General features: G+C 43.6%; 1 protein-coding gene across 4 annotated transcripts; it reads right to left on the bottom strand.

Annotated features, from left to right (window-relative positions):
- Window positions 1–8,269: 8,269 nt before the first annotated feature.
- arfip1 (ADP-ribosylation factor interacting protein 1 (arfaptin 1)) lies at window positions 8,270–20,657 on the bottom strand. 4 transcript variants are annotated; one of them, XM_080520260.1, is made up of 10 exons: window positions 20,427–20,657; window positions 18,495–18,841; window positions 15,246–15,347; window positions 14,493–14,601; window positions 13,856–13,957; window positions 12,248–12,360; window positions 11,772–11,993; window positions 11,483–11,640; window positions 10,423–10,597; window positions 8,270–10,306 (listed from the first exon to the last, which is right to left on the bottom strand). In XM_080520260.1, exons 2-10 carry the CDS (start codon window positions 18,837–18,839, stop codon window positions 10,151–10,153), a joined length of 1,482 nt encoding a protein of 493 aa, XP_080376386.1. In that variant the 5' UTR covers window positions 18,840–18,841; window positions 20,427–20,657; the 3' UTR covers window positions 8,270–10,150. The 4 variants fall into 4 exon arrangements, with proteins under 4 accessions (XP_080376386.1, XP_080376387.1, XP_080376389.1 ...); XM_080520261.1 differs by lacking the exon at window positions 20,427–20,657 and adding an exon at window positions 20,127–20,144; XM_080520263.1 differs by lacking the exon at window positions 18,495–18,841.
- Window positions 20,658–20,740: the final 83 nt, after the last annotated feature.

Raw genomic sequence — 20,740 nt, forward strand, 5'->3', positions numbered from 1 at the left:
AGTCCTGCTTGATACTCACCATGCTGGTGAAATCTTTCCCGGATGAATCTCAACTGGCTCGTCACTCACAAGTGTTAACAAAAACATGCTGCTCCCTGGTCCGTTTCTCTCTGAATCACAGCCGCACTCGACTCGGACGCAAAGCCGTCAGCTGCAAGTGACAGAAACCTCCTTTTAATTCAAGCAGACTCGACGCCTCCAACCATGACCTGTTAATTTTTCCTGTAATGGAGCGAGAAAAGCAGAGAATAGAGATTTCATGCATCCAAATGCCACTCGGTTTTAAACCGATTCGTTAATGAAAGATATCAACAAACTGGTCATCACCTCGCTGTGCCTAAGACTAGCTGTGTGTGAACCTGACATGACAGCAATGTAGGTTTCTGGGTTATTTAGTAGAAGAACAAAACACTCAGCGGGCTATTCAGGGCACTTTGATGATCCGATTCACCATCATGTCAAAGAATATTTACCTTGCGTGCTTCTCCCAGACAGTCCAGTTTAATAACTCCTCCCCCAAAAAGCTGCTTTACGCTAACAACTGATGGCAGAGTGGCTGAACTCAACATGAGTGGTTAATGCAAAAAAAAAAAAAAGAATTATCGATTGAATGCCACATTTCAAGTCTAAACCACTCCTGATTTATTCTTTAAGTCAAGACTGTAACTCCAGAAATACTGGAACGCAATTGAAAAGCAGCACAATACAGAAAAAGTCTAAATTAATGTGCGTCGGCAAACCCCTTTTAATGAAAAGCAAGAGACTGTGCGAAGGGCCGCACCGAGGAGATGTAGTGACGTCAAACAGGCGACACTATGATGGATGGATTATGAAAGAAAATGGGTCCCTGGGCACAGACGAATAAAAGGCTTCCACTCATCCGACTGAGCACATCCTGTCAGCACACCGAGAAACAATACGCGCATCCGTTTTTAGAAGGTTTCATACATTTGATCTAAAGGGTCGGAGGACGCTGGAGCCGGTTGTAGCAGAATATATCTCACATGACAGAAGAGTAAAAGTGGCTAATTTTCAACTCTTTATTGAAGTATGTCACATTTAACCCCGAGGCCACGCAATGGAATACTACAAAACCCATTTACACGACAGTTGTTGCATTTTGCGTGTCCGTTTACATTACAAGCCGCAGAAAACTCAACTTTTTTGAAGGTTGAGTTTTCTTTTTGCGGCCACCAGAGTGTCATGACTCCCATCGTTCCATGTTCTCCTGGGACTTGGTAGTTTTATAGTTGAGAGTCACCGGGAATAGCAATCCAACTCGGTCAACTGACCATACGCATGCCCGCGCACTCAGCTCGGTTAATGTTTATAGCATATTGTTCTCACTTCAAACAACAGCGCAAACTCATGGCCCATCATGGAAACGACATTGTTTTCAGCGTTTCTGCAATTCCCATGTATGTTTAACAACACGGTGCAGTGTAAATGTGGAACTTTTCTGAAATCAAAACGCAAAAAACAATGTGATTTCATTTGAACAGTTGGATAAACAGAGCCTAAAGGTTTCTACTCTTGACATTCCCGGGTTGTTGTTTTATTTCCAAGACTCAGATTTGTGACTTTTCAAACTCAGTAAAAAATAAAATGACAATTTTCAGCCGTGATGATGAAAATATAGACATTTACATCACATACGTATAGTCCGCGCCACAGCAAAGACAAACCTTGGTTCTGGTTTAAGTCTTGACCTTAAAAGTGGGGAACCGGGTTCAAATCCAGGAATGGTGTCCAACCTAAAGACAACCCACTTCTCCACTGCAGCTGTAAAAAAAAACGGAGCACGAGCTGGTAAGATTCCATTTCAGTGATAATGATGCTACATAATCAGAATTAAAAGTTGGAAACGGGACTGCTAATACCGCTGTTCAATTGCAGCGGGAACAGAAATCGCTGGCAAAACACGGTCAGAGCGCGTCGCAGTGCCTCGCTGACAGTCACACAATCAGAGAGGGAAGCACATTGTCAAGACTATGTTGTGGATACAGTCGCCCCCCCAACACCACATATCCCCCGAGCTTAAGCACAAGTCTGCTAATAGCAGCCCGTGACTGATACAAGGTTTTCAGATTTGAAAGATTAAAGCTGCCACTTTGCAGTGCACGCGATGCTGCTCTGTCAATGACTGTTTAAGCGGGATCCGGCTAAAGACTAATATGAACGTCTACCTTGCCCGAGGAACAGCCCCCCCCCCTTGTCCCGGCTCTCAGCTAAAATCAGGATCCAGGTCACGAAATAAACAGCAAGCAAAACCTGCCAAGCAAACAACAAGCAGAAGATTCTTTCAACTTCTCATCCGTTGAAACAGATAATTTAGTACGATATGATGTAAAGATAGATGCAGTAATGATGCATAAATGACAGATTTGCTCCGGAGCTATGGTACGGTATTAATCCTATATAAACAGGTTCAGGGTTTGTGTGATCGGTTGTCACATGTGAAATGGAATTTTCATACTTATTGGTGAACGATCCTCACGCCAACCATGCCACGTCTCATTTCAAGTGTTCATTTCTGGTTAGACACTGGACTTCCTAAAGGTTTCTGATTATATGATGAAACTGTTGAGTTGTTGGGATCCAAAGGAAACAGAGAGTAGAACTTAACTCCTACTACATGCTTTTAGTTCAAATTGTCTGGAAACTTTTTATATAAAACGGCGACAGTTATGGGTTTGCAATAAAGCAAATAATGCAATTTCATCATTTTAATTAGTCCCTACTACTTAGAAAGAAGCAAACTAGTTTTGATAAGCAAATTTGGTTTCAACTAATAAATTACTATAATTTTCTGTGACTGGACATAAAGCTGATTTTACACACACACACATACACAGGTCTTGTGTGAGCAATTCTAAAATACTACACCTGCACATAGAAATAAACTATAAGAGCTCACTGAATGTGTTATATAAAATGTAGATGTTTAAAAAACATGGAATTTGGAAGAAAAAAAAGATCAAATTCCTTGTTACTTCTGCATTTTAGTGTCCATTTTTTATTTTTTTTTGCCAACAAATAGCTTATTTAACACTTACGCACAGGTACATTAAAATAATTATTATTAGAAATAAAATTCTCACTCCTCACTCCTACACAATGCCATGATTTGTGAGGCTTCTCTCTGTTCTTTGGCATCGACGCTAATTCATTAAGTACAGAAGCACAACACTGAACTGTGTTTCTAATCGTATGCCCTCTCTGTCAACAAGGGTGGTCCAAATATTTGAGGATTTCATCTGCACAGCATTAATACACCGAGTTAGACTTATTAATTGCAGTGTCAAGTTCAGGTTTTCGACCAGAGGCACGTCACACATCAAATTACTAAACGCGCCTCGAACCTCCCGCTAAGAAACACTGAGTGGGGGGGAGATGGAGCGGTGAAACAAAACCCGGCGAGGCGAGGTAATGACAAGAGGGGTGGGATGAGGAGACTTTGTCTGCCAGGCGACAGATCCAAAACGGAGCCATCGAATCTTCCCCCGTTTGTTCTTTTGTGACCAGGCGATCGGTGTCTGGCCCGCAGCAGACCACTGCGCCTGCATCACCTCCGGCTCCCAGCTTCAATTGTTAATGCAGCAATCTGAGCTCCCGTGCCAAGATCACTTTTAACTCAAATCCCATCAGCTTCCAGCCGACACCTGGCAGGAACTTATAAACGCACGTCGTCGTAGCACATCCAGCAGTAACCCGACTCAACAACTTTTCGTCGACACAACAGGTCTGGACAGAGAGGCCGTTACAGTCGTAGTACGCAGGTGACAAATGCAGCAGGTGTCCAGGTCTCCATGACGACAAGGAGCGGATAACAAGGAGGGAATGCAAACATGTTTACATGGAGAAAAGTGTTTGCCCAAAGGCACCGAGACACAGCAGGCCTCATTAGGAGAGACTTTAATTCCTGTGAAACACGACCTGCAGGCAAGATAACGTGACCCACTGAGCAGTGGAAATTTGTGAAGATGTTGACCTTTATCCTTCACTTTTTTCCCCCCTTTATCTGTGAAATTCCCATTGAAAAGCACCGATTTCCACTCAATAAAGAACATTGCGTCGACCCAAGTTTGCCAACAACTATTCAGATCCTACCCGCTCCCACACAAATAAATCAAGACCCCCCCCCCTTAAATATCTTCCTCCTCCGGGTGACGTCAGAGAATTGAGTTTTTCGTGTTACTCTCAGCCTCCACAGCAACCAGGGAGGTGACACCACCACCACCACCACCACATCACCCCACCCGCGACCTGACCTGGGAAGAAGCCCTTCTTCTTCTTCTTTTTTTTCCCACTGGGGTATTGTTCCCCACACTTGAATGGATTACCCTCTAATTCATCCTCGCAGTGTACAAAAGCCAAGGAAACCAGGGGCCAAGGTGCAGAACAAAACCAGCGAGGGGCAGGGCTTTAAAGACAGACATGAAGAAGTAAAAAAAAAAAAAAAAAAGGGGGGGGGGGGGTGCATTAAAGCCTGTTAGTGACACCACAACACTAAAACATTGTTTCACACTGAGGTAATAACTCATGGGGAGAAAAAAGTACAATGGGATGCAACTAGCTGTCAAACACTGGTCTGGTTATACTTTAATGCTTGTTGAGAAACTAATTAATAAGGTCATGGCTAATGTATTAATCTTGCAATGTTTCAGACATTGTTACAAAGTTGTACAATTTTAAGGCGAAGCATTTAGAGCTAAAAAAAAAATTTTTAATCCTAAAGTTCTGTATCTTCCACATCACCTGCTGTCTTTTTCTGCCCATCAATATTAGCTGCTGTTGCAAAAGTGCCACTATATCAACAACTTATCCTTATTTACAATGTATTGCCACGTATTTATAGGTCCATACTACTAGATGCAACAAACTTCAAAAGGGAAATGATAATAAGCTGTTATCATAATATAAAAAAAAACAAACTCAGTCAGTTTCCATTATGATGTAATTTTGGATGTGGGCTGCATTGCAGGACGGCTCACAGAGGTGAAGAGAGGAGAAGGAAGGAGCAGGAGAGGAGGAGAGGTGATCATAAGCTGAGATGTGACAGAGGTGAGTATCATTCTTGCACGGCGTGACGCGGCGGCTCGTCCTGCTTCACCTACCGGGCGGAGGAGAGGTTGCTGGCCGGGACGCGTAATCCGCTCCGACGCCGTTGCAATTCGTACTTTTCAAAGCAGAAGAACGTGTCTCGTTTACCGTGTTCCCTCTGCAGCACTGGCCGAGCAGGGAGACACACTGCAGCGGCAGCAGCGGCTGCAGACGGCGGCGCTGTGTTGTGGGCTTCCTGCTACGTGATTGGCTCAGGTGGACCGGGCGCGTTCACGCGTCACTCCAGCGCGCAGTGTGTGACCGCTGGTGCAATCACAAGGCTGGGGCTGCGTGCACGTGAGCAGGTAAATCGCCTCAGATATTCACGCATTCAGTAGAACTTTAAGCCTCTATCAAACAACAAACAACCAATTATAACAATAAACATAAAATGATGCCAGGAAGCGGCATCACCCAGACCCTTCACGAGAAAAACCCAACCTATAACTATTTATTATATTCCTAACAATGATAATTTCATGCATAGAGTTAAATGTCCTTTAAATTCGTCCCCACTTTAATTAAATATGGCAAATTTGCATTACAGAAGTGTGTCCAGACCACTTTACCGATTTTTACTTTCAATTGCACTGTCACCCATGCATCCATCACCTCCATCCATCCATCCATCCATCCATCCACCCTTCATCTTTATCCTGTTCAGAGATACCGGGTGCTTCTCACTATGGGGGAGGGCAGGACACACACTCAACAGGTCACCAGTCCATCACAGACTACCACACCCTCACATTCATGCTTTTGCACCGTGGGAGGAAACCTGAGAACCTGGAGTGAAGTTTGCCATAAAAGGAGCTGTTTCTGTCACTTTCTATCAAATAGAATTCTCCCGGAGTCACAAAGTCATAAAAGATGACACAGCTTATCAATGTATTTATGTGGTTTTGTTCGGCGTACTGCAAATTCATGATGGTTTCATGACTACACTTTAGAACAGATTTGGGTGTTTTAGCCTTGGAAGCCATTTCAACATATTTAGCCTACTTTAACGGATTCTGCCAGTTTGGTTGTTTTGGCCATTTTGACTTCTGACAATTTTTTTTCTTGTCATGTTAGCCATTTCAGATCTGTTTCTATTCCATATCTTGGTCGTTTCAAACATTTCAACAACTTTTGTTACGTTGCTTTTCTGTCAGTCCTCCCTTTAACACCTTGTTAAGGCCCTTGGTGGCATGCAAATGAGTCTGTGCAGGTGCCTTCCTCGGATTGGCTGAAGAGTCATCACCCCGCCCCTGAAGTCATTAATATGCTGATTAGCCTGCACAGGTGCCTTTCTGGGATTGGCTTGGCGTGCAGAGGACCTGGTCTGGAGTCCATAATGTCCAGAAGACGCGTCGCGCTGGGCGGCTGTTTGTGTGTTAAGATGGTGCTTTTGTGCTGTAATTCCCTTGGTTTTGAATATTTGTAGTGCCTATGCTTTTGGTAATTTTTGTCAATTAGACACCGGGAATTGCTAATTCAGTCGATTGGGTTTCTTTTGAGTTTTGTCTGATTTTATTTACTAAAATAAATCCTAATTTTCCCTGGCTAAGGACTGTTTCCATCTGTCTTATGTTACACCCCGATCCCGAGCCGGCCAGGTCGTAACACACCTTTTCCTGGTTATTATCAATTTGAGCAGTTTTTTTGCTTTTCGGTATCTCACGATGAGGCACGAGCGAGCATTAACTACTAGTCCACCATATGGCCATAAAAAGTCCTTTTCATGTCAAAACAAAGCCGAGTATAGTTTAGAAACATGCGCTTTTATGATCAGTGATTTATGAATATTATTAAGAAAAACGTGTTTGCACTAAACTTTCCTCGTTTTGGTGATATGTCTTTGGCCTGTCAAATCACAAGGTCAGGTTACCTCTGGATTTTTTTGTATTTAAAGCATCTCATGTGTGCAAGAAGAGTTTTAGTTTTCATCGCTAATGGATTTCAATATAACATTTTTAAATAAGCATGTGGAGTGGGGAAGGGGCAATGAGGGGCTCATCCTCCAACACTTCGATTACTAATTAAAACCAGTGGAACTGTATATTTGACATCTTTTTTGGTTCAAAATTAGGCTTGTATTTCTTTTCTTCATAGAAGTACCTGTATCACCAAATAATCCTTCTTCAAATAGTATTGTCGATCCTATAATGACCTAAAGGATATTTACATACTGGATATTCTGCCATTATATGTTTTGTTTTACTTTCTTTACAATGCTGGTACTAGTAAATTATCGACAAAACATAAAACAACAAAAAAAACTGGACGTGTTGAACAAACTTTGCTCAAGAGTGGTACAGCTAAAATGAAATTATTATTTTTTTACTCAATATCTTCAGCATTTTTCAACTGATGATGTTGATAATCGAAGCTTGTTTATTGAAAACAAACGTGAAACTGATGAGACAACTGGAATTACAGTCACTGGCAATATTATACTATATTAATCAGAACTTAACATGTACTTGAAAATTAACTAACTACAGCTTTTAAGATTACTTTGCAGATACTTCTTCTGGAGTTTGAACACATTGCTGCAGATTGAACCAGTTAAATTCTCACAAAGGCTTATTTTTAAAAATAAATATTAAGAAAATTTGAATTAAAGTAATACATGATAGTGAATCACTTCAGTACATTGTGTGTGTATTTCCAAGCTTTTTATTTACACATCTAAACTCTCTGCTTTTATTCAGCTATCCACCTCCAGTGTGTGTGTGTGTGTGTGTGTACTAGTTACAATATAAGCATCTCTACAGAAAGAACATGTGATCAGAGTCCTCAAAGCTTTCCTGGGGATTAGGCAGATCCTGCCAAATGTGTGCCTGTGGGTGTGGTGGACCTGTGATTGTCAAGTCCTAAAAAAGGAAGCAGAAAGCACCTGTACTTAAGTAAACTCAGGCTTCACATTCAATGGGGGGAAAAAAAAAAAGTCAGAAGTCCCAGTCAACATTGAATCTACATGTCGACAGGATAAAACAAATAGGTGTATAGCAGGAAGTTGAAAAGCACAGGGCGAGTAAACATTGTGTTACTCAACCATGTAACTGTACATCTTGTTCTTCAGATCCTAAATACCTTCCTTCACATTCGTTTGATGGCCCCTGGTGGCGACTTCCCATATAACCCAACCTTGAATGGAAAATAAACCAACGAAAACGCTGAAGAAACTTAAAGAAAAAGAAAGTTTTATTTCTCCCCACAAAAAGTCACAATATTCAGAATCCGTTTAACTCAACGTGTGTTAATGTTTTATGATTATAAAAAGGTGGATCTCCACCAGTACACAGCAGTACCAGCATGTCATCCTGTTTACCTTCAGGAAAACAGCCGAACGGCAGCATTTGTCATACCAACAGCAAAATAGAAGATTACAAATATATATCCATCTATTTCAAAGAAAACAATAGATTGTTGTACAAGAGCTGAAGTTTGCGTTTAGGAACACTTCGAATGCACGAAAGTGAAAGACGTGGCAGCCGGTTATCCAAATGCAGAGGGTCCCCTTTGAAAAATAGATCTTTACTTTAGCCCGACGTAGGAAACCGAGAGCAGCCCTGGCAAAGCATGCTGCGCATTCAAATTTACAAAAAAAGACAGTATCACTCAAGTTAACCGCGTTTTGGTTTACATCTTACATATTATACAGTTCTTACAAGCTTTTTTTTTTCCGTAATTAGTCTCAAATGCATAAATGTGCATATGTGCAATGTGGATAAATATCTTTGAGAACAGCGTATTTTCAAGCAGATTTTGACTTTCTGGAGTATTTCATCTTTCTTTAAAAAAAAAACAAAAAAAACATAGCTTCTATTCTGCATTTTTAACATGTTGCAACAAGCTCTATCTGTACTCGTGAGCGTGGGAGGGTTTGGTCCATCGCCGTCCATCAAAAGTCAAGCCCTGAAACAGCGGCGGCGAGAGCGCCTGCGTTCAAACATTGACACCAGATCGCCGAGCGGGGAAAGGGCGGAGGAAACCCCGACACATCAAGGCACAAGGAAGTCACATAAAGGCTGGTCCTTCATTTCTCTGAGAATCGACACATTCAGTCGCTAAAAAAGCAGCGAGACGTGTCGACCTCACGTAAGCACTGGGCTAATGCTGGGTTCGCAAAAGAATGAAAGGTTTAATTTTTTTTTTTAGCAAGTGTTTTAAACATCTGGGGGTGGAGGGGGGGGTACTTTGGTTTTGCAATAGTTAGAGGATAGACGGCGTCTGAAGTTGGAACCAAAAGCTGGTTAAAATGAAGTATAAGATGTGGGAACCTCAACTCTGCCCACCGGCACCTAAAAATAAAAATAAAAATCACAACTTGATTTCATTCACTTTTGGCTTCTTGTATTGGTCAGCTTCAGGGGTGCCGGCCGGCGAGATGTGGTTGCAACCAGTAGACTTTGAGTCCAAACAATCCAGTTTCGAGCATTTAACAAGACAATGTAGCAGAATTCTCCTCAACCCCTCTCGATTAATGAATACATGCATTTCCCCAAGTTCGCTGGTGAAAAGTACCCAACGTGTACGTTTCCTTACATTTTCAATCACAGAAAGCCTCGTGAAAATTCATCGTTACAAATCATTAATTCTAATTTCATTCATGTTTAATCCCAGTGTCAGTCAAGTGAATGTAAATGTGATAAAAAAAAAAAATGGCAGCAATTCTGATCCCACAGCTGCCTGTACAAAAATAACATCCAATGTGCTGGGATGCAACATTCACATGCTCCGATACAAAAAGGCGTTTTGAGTTTCCAAATGTGTTTCCTGCAGCAGCTCCAGTTCAACCGCTCTGTCAAACGTGGTGAAAGTGCGTTTACAATGATTCGAATTCACTACATCGATGAAAAACTGGTCTCATACTGAGACTTAAACGGAGTGTGGGAATGTTTTAGTTTTTAGTTTTTTTTGTTTTTTAAAGAAAGGAACATTCTGACAGTTTGAAAAGAAGCAACGACAGTTTTAGTGGGAAGCAGTTTCCTGCAGTGACATTTGCCGTCAAACTGAGCCAGTAAGACCTCGGGGGGGGGGGGGGGGGGGGAGGAGTTGATTAGTGCTCTTCCAGCCAAGACGGAGTTTCTCCTCCGGGCATTTTCAACTTGATGTGGAACTGCTTCAGTGTCTCTTCCAGCTGCTGCTGGTTTCCAGCGTAGTACGCAGCGATTGCATTGTGGAACAGGATGAGCTGATTATGCAGCACCTTCACCTGAGAGGATCAGGAACGGAAGAGAGAGAGAGAGAGAGGGAGGGAGAGACGTCATGACGACGGCCCGAGACTGGCAGGAGGCCGAGTGGAAGACGGCGTCAAAGTCTCCGGCTCACCTTGTTCTCCTCCAGGAACTTCAGCTTGACCGAGACGTCGTTTCGCATCCTCTCGTACTTCTCGCGGTGGATCTGGAACTGCTGCTGGGACAGCTCGATCTTCGGCATGGTGGTGGCGTCGCGCGGCCCCAGATTCAGCTCCTCCAAGTCGGTACGGTACGCGTCATACTCAACCCTACGAGGGGGGGGGGTTGATGAAGCGTACAGTAGAAACACGAAGCAGAGGAAGATTACTGTGACAAAGATGATGTGATCCGATCATGTGCACGAATTGCACAAAAACCTACAAAAAAAAAAGCTTTTGTTTCTTTTATAGTCTTATTAGTTTACATTGGAATTTTTCTCATGTTACTGCAATCATATAAAAGGTGATTACAAAGATATGATCTTGAAAATGGATTAAAAATCATTCGATACACTTTTCACTGTGGAGTTTACATGTTCTCCCTGCTTCAGTTATCTTTCTACCACAGTCCAAAAACATGCATTTGAGGCTAATGAGTGATTTTAAATGATGGTTTCAGAACCCCGGTGTTCAACAAAGTGGCATAAAAGAAGGATTAAATATTAGTTTAAAGGTAAGACCTGTAGGACGCCACATTTAGATTTTAACCAGCGGTTGTTTCAATCAAATTAAAATGCATTCACAGCAAGCATTTAGAGCCAACAACTGTAATATATTTTTACGATGATTATGTTGCATATGAGCACAATATTTGAATTGAAATAGAACTGCAGGAAAGAAGAAAGAAAGAAAGAAACATCTGTAGTGGAGAATACATTTGCATCAGGTGAAATCCCTCTGAAATTAAATCCTCCATGGGTTTGTAGTTGTCATCTATTGATGAGAGACAATAATTGTCACTATTCTCGTCGTCTCATTTCAGTTCAGGAGACACACAATAGAAGCTATTTTCCTTTTTGTAAATTCAGAAAAAGCTCACGTCATACACTTTAAAACTCATCGAAAGCCTAAAACGTCTTCTGAAAAAGTCAAACGCCTCAAGGCCACCGTGATTCCTTGCTTCATTAAGCTGGACCCACGGTGACGCAGTCTTACCTGGCGACTTCATACTGCTTGATGTTAATCATGGTGTCCTCGATTGTTTTGTCGACAAGCGTGTTCACACTGGCGATGAAGAAGTTGATGGCTCCCAGCAGCGTCTCGCCGTTTTTGGACAACAGCTTTTGGGTATCGGCGTTGTAGCCGAACTCCTCCTGGGGAACAAGAAGCAAAACAGAAACGGCTGCTGGTGAACTGTACCAGACGGGCTGGAAACTATAAAAGACTATAAAAAACACAACTTATTTTGCAGATAAACCGGACTGATGCCAAAGCGTGGACTCACGTGGAGTTCTGGTGACTTGAGGCTGAGGTCGGCGAAGGCGTCGCCCAGCTGCCTCTGCGTCTGCATGATCTGAGACAGCTGAGTGGCCAGCGTCTGGGCCAGCCGGATCACGTTCTGGTACTTCCTCTTGTTGTCGCGCAGCACCTCGATTTGGGCCTCCAGTTCCAGGTCGACGGTCCGGGAGCCCCGGCCCAGCTTCTCCGACAGGATCTGCCTGGTACACTGCGGAGGACAGCACAACAAATGACATCTGGGAGAATCGACTGGTCAGGGGAAAAAAATTAAAACATTGTGAAAGAAGCACACTAATGAATAAAGTAAAAATATGCAGTGTGAAGCTATAGGCGATCACAATCATTTGCTTTTCGTCAGTTTTCTGCTCACATCCCAATTGATTCCAAGGAGGTGAAGAATCACGCTCAACGCTTCAAGAAGAAACAAGACGTTCACGTAAATCAACGACGGAGGGGGTTTACTTTATAAGTGTTGATGCTCCACTTTCTCACGAGCTCCAGTTTTTCCATGGCCGGGTTCTTTAAGTCGTCGGAGAGGACCACCGCTCCACTCTGCGGCTGAGCCTTCGTCGCGCCTGGACAATTCAAAGTCATTCACTCAGTAGCTGATTGAGTCGTTAGAATTGTGTGGAAAAGAAGCTGTGATGGGGAGTGGAGGGGTTAAAATTGAGGCAATACACTTATTCGGTTAATCGGGTTGTCGTTTGCCAACACGGCGGCTTCAGCACAGACGTCAAAACAGACAAACGCAAATCAAAGTGACGAGAGGGACTTCAATTTGTGTGGCTGTTGCAGGAAACACCGGCGGGTGTGAAGGTTTGAAACTGACAGTATGTCGAAAAAACATCATCAGACAAGTATGGCTGAATGAAATGATTCAGAAATTAACCCTTTCAGCCATCCAGGTACAGAACTTTCTGTTCTTGGCACTACCGTGAGGTGGTGAAGCCCCATAACAGATAAATCAAATAAAACTGAGCAGCTTGAATGACTTTTCTATAAAACAGCTCGGCATGTCCCAGAAAACACACCTTAACAATACTAGCCTTCAAAACAACAATTAAAACTTGAGAATTCAAGGGAAATTTTGCGTGCCTGCCTCCCTCTCCTTTGACCTCAGCGTCTCCATGGCAACAGACTGATCTCCCGTCTCTCCCGTCCGCTTTGTATGGCACATTCTTTCCCCTGTTTTTTGTGATTTTTTTGTGATTTGACATATTCTCGAACGTTCCGACGTGCCTTTTGTGTCTGTGCTCCCAACGGTGTGGCACAAAAGATAAAAAAAATAAAAGGTAATTCCCAAAAACACACACTACATGTAAGCGGAACAAACGGGCCGAAGGTTGTAGCAACAGTCATGATTGCCCCAAATATCTGACACCGTCAGAATTTCACTGCAGGTTGCCTGTGGTTGTAAGACCACGACCACAGCCATCCTCGACCCGGTGTCACAGGCCAACCGAGGAGTTTGGACCGTCCGATCTGAACATCATCTGATCATGTTTTCAAGTGCTGCCTACATTTGTTTTTAACAATCGCTAATTTATGGAGAAAAGATTACATATTAACCAACGAGAACCAGCTATCAGAGGGAAGTGAGGTGTCGGCGATCCTAATTTATTAGGATCATTCAAGTGTTCCCCTTGTCTGACCGCCTTCTCAAACATAGTGTCAGTTTTCAGGCCCCATAAAAAGTCGACAGCTGCCAGCTTCTACAAGGACAAAGATTGCAAGCATTAAAACCCACCGCCAAGCCAAGCAAACATTTATTTTCCCCATCAGGTCGAGGAATGAGAAATTCTCCATCCTTCGGTAATCTATGCGAGTCCGCAAAGACTCTTACAACCTCCACCGCGAAGCAGAAAAAAAAACAACCCGGTAAAGTTTGGAGAGCCAACAAAGAAAAGGGCAAAGAGAGGTTTGATTGTGAGCAGAGTGCGGGAACCAGGTGCAGGATAGAAACGTGATCAAGGACGTTAGAGGGGATCTTGGTTAAGATGGTGCGCGGAAAGTGGCGATTCGGTGCCGCTGGTGTTCAGACGCCATTGCTTCGGGGGAGGGGGGAGGTACCTTGCTCGGCCTGGCTACAGCTGGAAGAGCGTGCCAGGCGACTAGCGACAGCCGAGCTGGGAGATACGGGTGTCACGGGAGATGTGGGCAGGCTTGCTGAACCTGGGAGATATTCAGAGTTATCATTCATTAGTAAGTCCTGACGTACAAGCAAAAGGGGGGGGGGGGGGGATTTGTCATTGGTGTCGACTTGATGCGTTCCCTTGTTTTGTACTGTGGGTGTTGTAGAATGGACGTGAAAATAAACAAAACCTCTCCAACCACTGGAAACAACATGGAAAACCGCCATGGCAACTCTGTAGTGAACAGGCTAACGCAGCTTCCTGCTCTGTGGGGAGGTTTTCATTTGCATTCTAACAAGAAGGGGATGATAAAAAGGAAAGGAGGGCAATGACCAGGAGATCAGAGCACACTCATTAAATTCAATGGGATTCCCTCCTTTACAAATTCAAATGTCTCGCTTTGGAATATAGTATTGAAGATGTGGCGCGGAGCGCTGGGAAGGCACAAGAGGCCATTTGTGAACACGTACGGCTGAAAACCAAATTAGATAACAAGATGACGACGACTGTTAAGGGTTTGACGTGCTGCTTATTAGCAAAAGGAGAAAGGGTCGAAGGAGCGAAAGGGTGCTCACCTTTATATGGTCCGGATTCAATAATGCCCTCCGTTGTCGAAGCAAAGTTGCTGGAAGTGGCACGAGAGTCGGACAGATTCAGGGCCCCTGGGCCACCTGGGTAAGGATCCTGTGAAAAGAAAGGACGACACATTCACAGTTTTAGTGGAAACTGTGGTAGAGATAAAAAAAAAAAAAAAACAACAACAACAACAACGTGACACTAAACCTTTTCCTTTACCAGCTTCAACTCCAATACATCTAAATAAACAATGGTAACTTCAAGACGCGTTTCAGCTTGAACTGACTGCACAAAGTGTCAGTTATTAAAATCTATTGGATTTATATGGCCAAATGTAAACGCTGCCAAATTACAATCAGACAAGTGAGAAAGAGAGGTCAGCCTGAGGTCAGTGAAAATTAATTCACCAAAGCAAATATCTGAAATCAACACCAATTCTTAAGCAATTAGACAGTTAGTGAATGGAACAGACGTCTGCCACCTCTGACACCAAAACACCCCCCCCCCCTACAAAAAGGGCCAAAGAGTCACATGTGGCTGCAAAATATCCTCATTTTACATCATCTCATATCAGCGGCATCGATACTTTTCTTCATTACATTTGATACTGAAGAATACTGTACTTCACAAGTAAAATGAAGAGCGCAAACTAGATGTGTGCCATCTTTTGACCAGAGGTTATATCCGATTAGCCAGGAAAACCTATTACAATTTGATGTAAAACATGAAGAGTGCTTAAAAGGGCCCCTTACCCTCTGGAACACTGACTCAGGACTCTGATCCAGGTCTCCATTACTAGTGACTGAGATCTCAGCAGCTGAGCTTCTCTGAGCCTCCTCAGCCATGGTGCTGTCCTGCAATGAGGAGGGTGAAATGACATTATGTGAGGAAAAGGGGTGAGAGTCTCCCCTGGGGGAGGGAACAGTAGTGCACTGCCATCTTGTGGACACTGCCGAAGTGTAAAGATTGAGTGCGGACACTTGAAATCAAGGTTATTAATACAATGATGATCAGATGAGGTCTGAAACAACAGCGGGATACAAAGGCAGGGCAGATTTACTTCTCATTTAACCCCGTATGAGGCAAGTGACCACTTCTGCATTTGTCCCACGCATGTGTGCGTTTGTGGGCTTTCAAACATCCAGGAAGTCATTATCATTACAATTATAACGACTTGTTTTTGGTCCAAACTGAAATCAGTCAATACCCACTTGTCTCCAAACTCGTGTCATCTGTTGCCCTGGCAGTGTGAAACATTTCATCAGCTTAATGACTTCATTTTATATTTATTTCAACACGTAACGGGATCAGTTATTGTGCCACAAAAACCTCAGATTTAGTTCAAACACTCCCACTTTTACAACATCCTACTGTGTGATGTGATAAAGGTTCTGCTACGGTGGGATACAAATATAGGGAGAAGCAGTTATCTCCTACACGGACGGACTCCATAGAGATACTTTAAACGGGCTTTTATGGCCACCTTGTCAGTGTTTCCTGGCATAAAAAGCAAGTGTGGGCTTCATGGTGACGTTGCACAGTCATTCCACGCCACGTCGGTCCTTGCGCGTCACCGCTTGTTTAAGAAAATGTCAATATATGAGGAGAAGAGACAACAGTCAAACTTTCAATCGGATTGAGAAAACCTCGTATGAACGCACATCATCGCTCAGTCATGATACTACGACACTTTGGCCCGTTTGGCTGAATGTTTATACTTTGGCTTTAAAGCAAGCCACAGGGTGGAGACAACAGTCTGTGGCCACTTCAGACTTGCACAGCGAGGCTGGCTTTTGCTGGAGAAATGAAGGTACAGCTGTGCTAGTTTTATTGCGTTTTTATGGCCTGATCACAGTGGACTAAGAAACTAGGACACTTGGCTCATCACTAAGCGAGCTCCTTAAGGCGTCAAGATTTAATGCAGTGGCCGAAAGGACCCATGACGAGCCTCTTTATCGTCTATAAATTTGACATTTGCATGTCTGAGCAAGATCGTCTCCACGTTATGGACTAAATAATGCAAATAGCTGCACGATCAATAGGTAACAAGATCTGGGTGGAGTTTAAATTGTGAGTGGTTTCACTCCGAGAACAATGCAGGGAGTTCAATTCCTGGATTCAGGAGAGAAACATATGTAGGATCCTGAAGCAGACATGTTTCCTTTGAAAAGTACACCTTTACTAATTAACAGGCGCATATCCCTGTATTAATAATTACAAAAAATAGAAGAAACACTGCACATAAATCTATTTTAAATGGAGTAATGTGCCTGAAGAGAAAGCAGCACTCCCATTGACGTTTAACAAGTTAGATAACTTAAAATGTATAAATCAGGACTATAAAATATATGGCTATAATCTGAAAACAACTATACAGACGCGGGAGAACGACTTCTAATAGCCTTTCCTGATGAAAACTAAATGTGGGATAAAAATCCAAGAGGGGTAGTAAAATGAATATAATGTTGATGTGCTTGTTTGTTTTTTTCTCCAGGTGCAACAACTAAGAACTGATTAAATGGAGGCATAATCAAACTCGAGAAACAGGAACACTTAAACAGATTTCCTTCGTGCCATGTGGAACAAAGGCTTCACTCCGTCTGTTGCGTCATGTGACACACATGAATACTTAAAGGCAACGGGACACCAGCATGCAGGCAGCGCAGATGCACACGGCTCTGCTTGTCTAACCGCGCCGATCTGATAAGAGCGGCTCCAGTGTGGCAGTCCGCCTCGACATCAGGTTTGTCTGGATGTCGTATAGCTCTGATTACAACCATTTCAAATTTGTTAATATTGACCGGGTGTGACTACATTTGAAGGCCAGCACTGGTGCGAGAGCTCGGTAGTGTAACAACCGTCGACATATTGTTGATGAAAATGTTGTAATGGGAATAAGACCAATTCAGGCGCAGATCTTAAGATGATCACGTGTCTCGGAGCCAAAGTGGACACGCCCAACAGCTGCAAAAGCCCTGGACAAGCTGGCGAACAGTGTGAAGCCACTATAGCACGCAGTGGCTGCAAATTCACCAGGCAGGGTATGGCAGGTCAGTTTGCCATTCCCTATGGCTCAGTATCCTGGATACACGCTAGCAGAACGTGGGAAGGAGGAACAGATAATGTCAACAAGCTTAGCGTCCAATCAGCCGTGCGAGCTCGAAGGGGAAAGAATCAGGTCCTGCCTCGGTACGAGACAATAAACGGCACGGTGGGTTCAAATTTCAAGGACAGCTTTATGACAACTGTTGTGCATTAGGTCGCACTGAACGAAGAAGCCCAAGAGAAGATTCTCTAACGGGCAAAGCGTTGCAAAGACGCTGGCGCCGAGCCAGACCCAGAGCGCGAATCAGCACTCTGCAAAGTCGTGCATTCCAGCGGCACAAGAAATGTGTCGCTGCCCAAGAATGTGCAGCCAAGAGAGCCAAATCTGTCTCACTTAACTGGCCATGTGATCAACACATGTAGGATTCATTAGTTGTATGCACCCCACGCTTCCAAAACAATAGCAAACTAACATTTCTGCATTATACAACAGTGACGGTAGCAGTGTCAGCAAGGGTAAACCTGCAGACACTAACAGGGATAAGAACAGTTTCCACTTATACAATGCTAAACACATAATACATGCAATGAACAGCAAGGAAAAAAATGCCTCTTTAGTTATTTTGCCATCAGCGAGAGAACAAAATGAAGCCATCACACAGCAATGAGCAAAGGAGAGCAACAGGTCCATTTCCGAAAACTCCCGCAAAGCGTCTTGAAGCTACTTGATAAGGCAAAAGTAGATGAAAGAAGTGAACCCAAACTCAGTAAGCGAGGTTAATTCAACCGGTTACTTCAAGGAAAAAAAAAAAACTCCCCACCACAACCTGATCAGAGAAAGGAGACCTTCACCATCAGCACCAAAGCAAATCAGGGTCAGAACAGCAACAGGAGTAAGATTACAAGCGAGGAAGAGCCAGAGCAGGCCGATTGTTCAAATCGAAGATAAACATCACCTTTGTTTCATGGTGAAAATCTCCACTTTCGTCTGGTGTCTCAACACGGTGGTTTGTCTCATGCTCCCCATTGTCTACACAGCTACTTAGCGCATTCTCATGCCGAGTGTCCTTCCCATTCTCCTCCTGATCACTGGCTTTGCTTTCTGCTTCTTCTTCGTCACTCGCAAAATCGACGTCATACAGCACGTCGGCCGTGTCGTCTATCTCCCTGCCGTCGTCTACACTCTCCTGATTTAAGTCTTCACTCAGACTACCCTCTGATTTGTCATCATCCTGACAATCCGTCTGAAGGTCCTCGGCTGAGGTCTTCCCCGGCTCGGCCTCAAGACTAACTTCAGACATACCTGTAAACAGACAGATGAGAGAGCATGAGGCGGTCCGACGAAGCTGGCCGACTGCCGACAGCACACCGCTGCACAACATTGACAGTTTAAAACAGATCCATGGCTTTTGCGTACCCGATAGCTTCGCAACCTTTGATCAGTCTTAAAGTTCCGAAGCGTTGAGAAAAAGTAAAATAGCAATCTTGGATCCTTCACTTAGAAGGCAGCATAAGGATGTGCTATTGAGCGTTCAACATTGATACATGTGGCAGCATGGGACACAGCCAGACACACCTACGCAAAATATTTGAGTGCTGTGCATGATTAAATAACTACACACAAACACAACGCATATCTTCGGTTTAGTCGAGTGCAGCGAGCAAAATTGGAGATGAACTCGTTGTCAGTGTTGAAATGAGATCATAATACCAGGCATTTTACGCTGTGACTGACAGCACTTGCAATGTGAAGGACCTAAATTGTTTCCCTTGTAACCAAAGCAAGTCAGAAGTGCTCAAACAATTCGATGCTTGTAGGCTGTAGAGCAAGGGGTGTCAAACGTTATGGCCCGCGGGCTAAAACTGGCCTACGAGAGGCTCCAATCCGGCCGGTTAAACCACTGGGCAGATTGTTAAATTATTATTAAAAATAGATTTAAAAAAAAACATTTCTTAAGAGTAGCAGACACAACAGAACACAGAGACCTGAGTTATCAGTGATGTTGCCATCGAACGAGCCACAAAGCCATGCTGTCGGGGTGAGTTTGTGAAAACATGCTGAACATAGCAATTCTGGGGGGACAACATTCCACTGCATTTCGCACCAGAAAGCATCATTAAAATAGGCTTTATGTTCAGACTGTAGTCATTTTCCATAGTAATGGTTTGGTTTCTTTAAAGTTAAAATTTAAGTTAATTTGGCTCTCACCCACTCAAGATAAAACTGGGCTCCATGTGACCCCCCTGAACTGTGACACCCCTGCCGCAGAGTAAAAATGTGCTTATAAATGTGGACTCTAAAGAAATGATGATGGGTTGATGTTGCTGACAGAACACATTCGTCTATTAGCATGTAAAGCAGGCTGGATCGCTTCTACAACCTATAAATAAACTGGAAAAGCATGTTGGTTTGCAGGTATCCACTGAGTGAGTGCCAGCATTGAACACTTCGGCTTAACACCTCACGAGGACATCAGAAGTCACTTAGACAAACAAGCTGGTGGGAAATTAATATAGTGGGAAGCATCTCGATTAGTTTCAAGCATTTTCCTGAGCGTGCCATCTTTTACCGAAGCAGAGACATTTACCTGTTGCAGCGATGTCACGTGACTAGCGAGGGCGTCCAAGTGGGATCAAATGAAGTTTTAATGCTCGTCACAATATAAATGACACTTTGTGAAGGCTAAAATGTGTTCAGACATCTTGACGTCTGTTAGCATGAAGGGTTTGACGTTTTAACTTAGCTTCTCTCCATCGACAACAGTCATGAAAAAAACTTGAAAAAAAAAACAAACTCATCTTGAATGTGCTTTCTTACGCTTTCACTCGACGTGCAGTGGAGTTAGCAGAATAAAATGACGGTACTGAAAACTTTTAGTGAGCGTTACCTGTCCGTGGCGGAGGCTAACTGTGTAGCAGTGAACGGCTAGCCGCTGTAGAGAGGCAAACGCTCGGATCCTGAACTCAGCGTCGCACCGGGAGCTTTCTCTTTACAGGCTACTGCACTCGCTTTCAATGCAAACCCTGCATAGATAATGTACGAATTTGTCCTCGGTGGAGCTTCACCATCCACACGCAGGCTTGAATCCCGGAAAGACTGATCCGGTGCACCCAGCGGGCCCTCCACTGTCATCTGGAGCCTCATGTGTGGGATGAGCGCGCCCCCTGCTGGTCAAATACGGTTTTCGTAACTTCATGGCAC

Source organism: Blennius ocellaris (genome assembly GCF_963422515.1).
Source record: "Blennius ocellaris genome assembly, chromosome: 3".
NCBI classification, from domain to species: Eukaryota; Metazoa; Chordata; class Actinopteri; order Blenniiformes; family Blenniidae; genus Blennius; species Blennius ocellaris.

Bases quoted from the DNA above. Each gene is read 5' to 3' on its own strand.
- arfip1 (XM_080520260.1), bottom strand. From the start codon at position 18,839: ATGTCTGAAGTTAGTCTTGAGGCCGAGCCGGGGAAGACCTCAGCCGAG. The intron at 14,602-15,245 runs GTAAGGGGCCCT...TTCTTTTCACAG, and splicing joins CTGAGTCAGTGTTCCAGAGG to GATCCTTACCCAGGTGGCCC. The intron at 11,641-11,771 runs GTGAGTCCACGC...CTTGTTCCCCAG, and splicing joins TCAAGTCACCAGAACTCCAC to GAGGAGTTCGGCTACAACGC.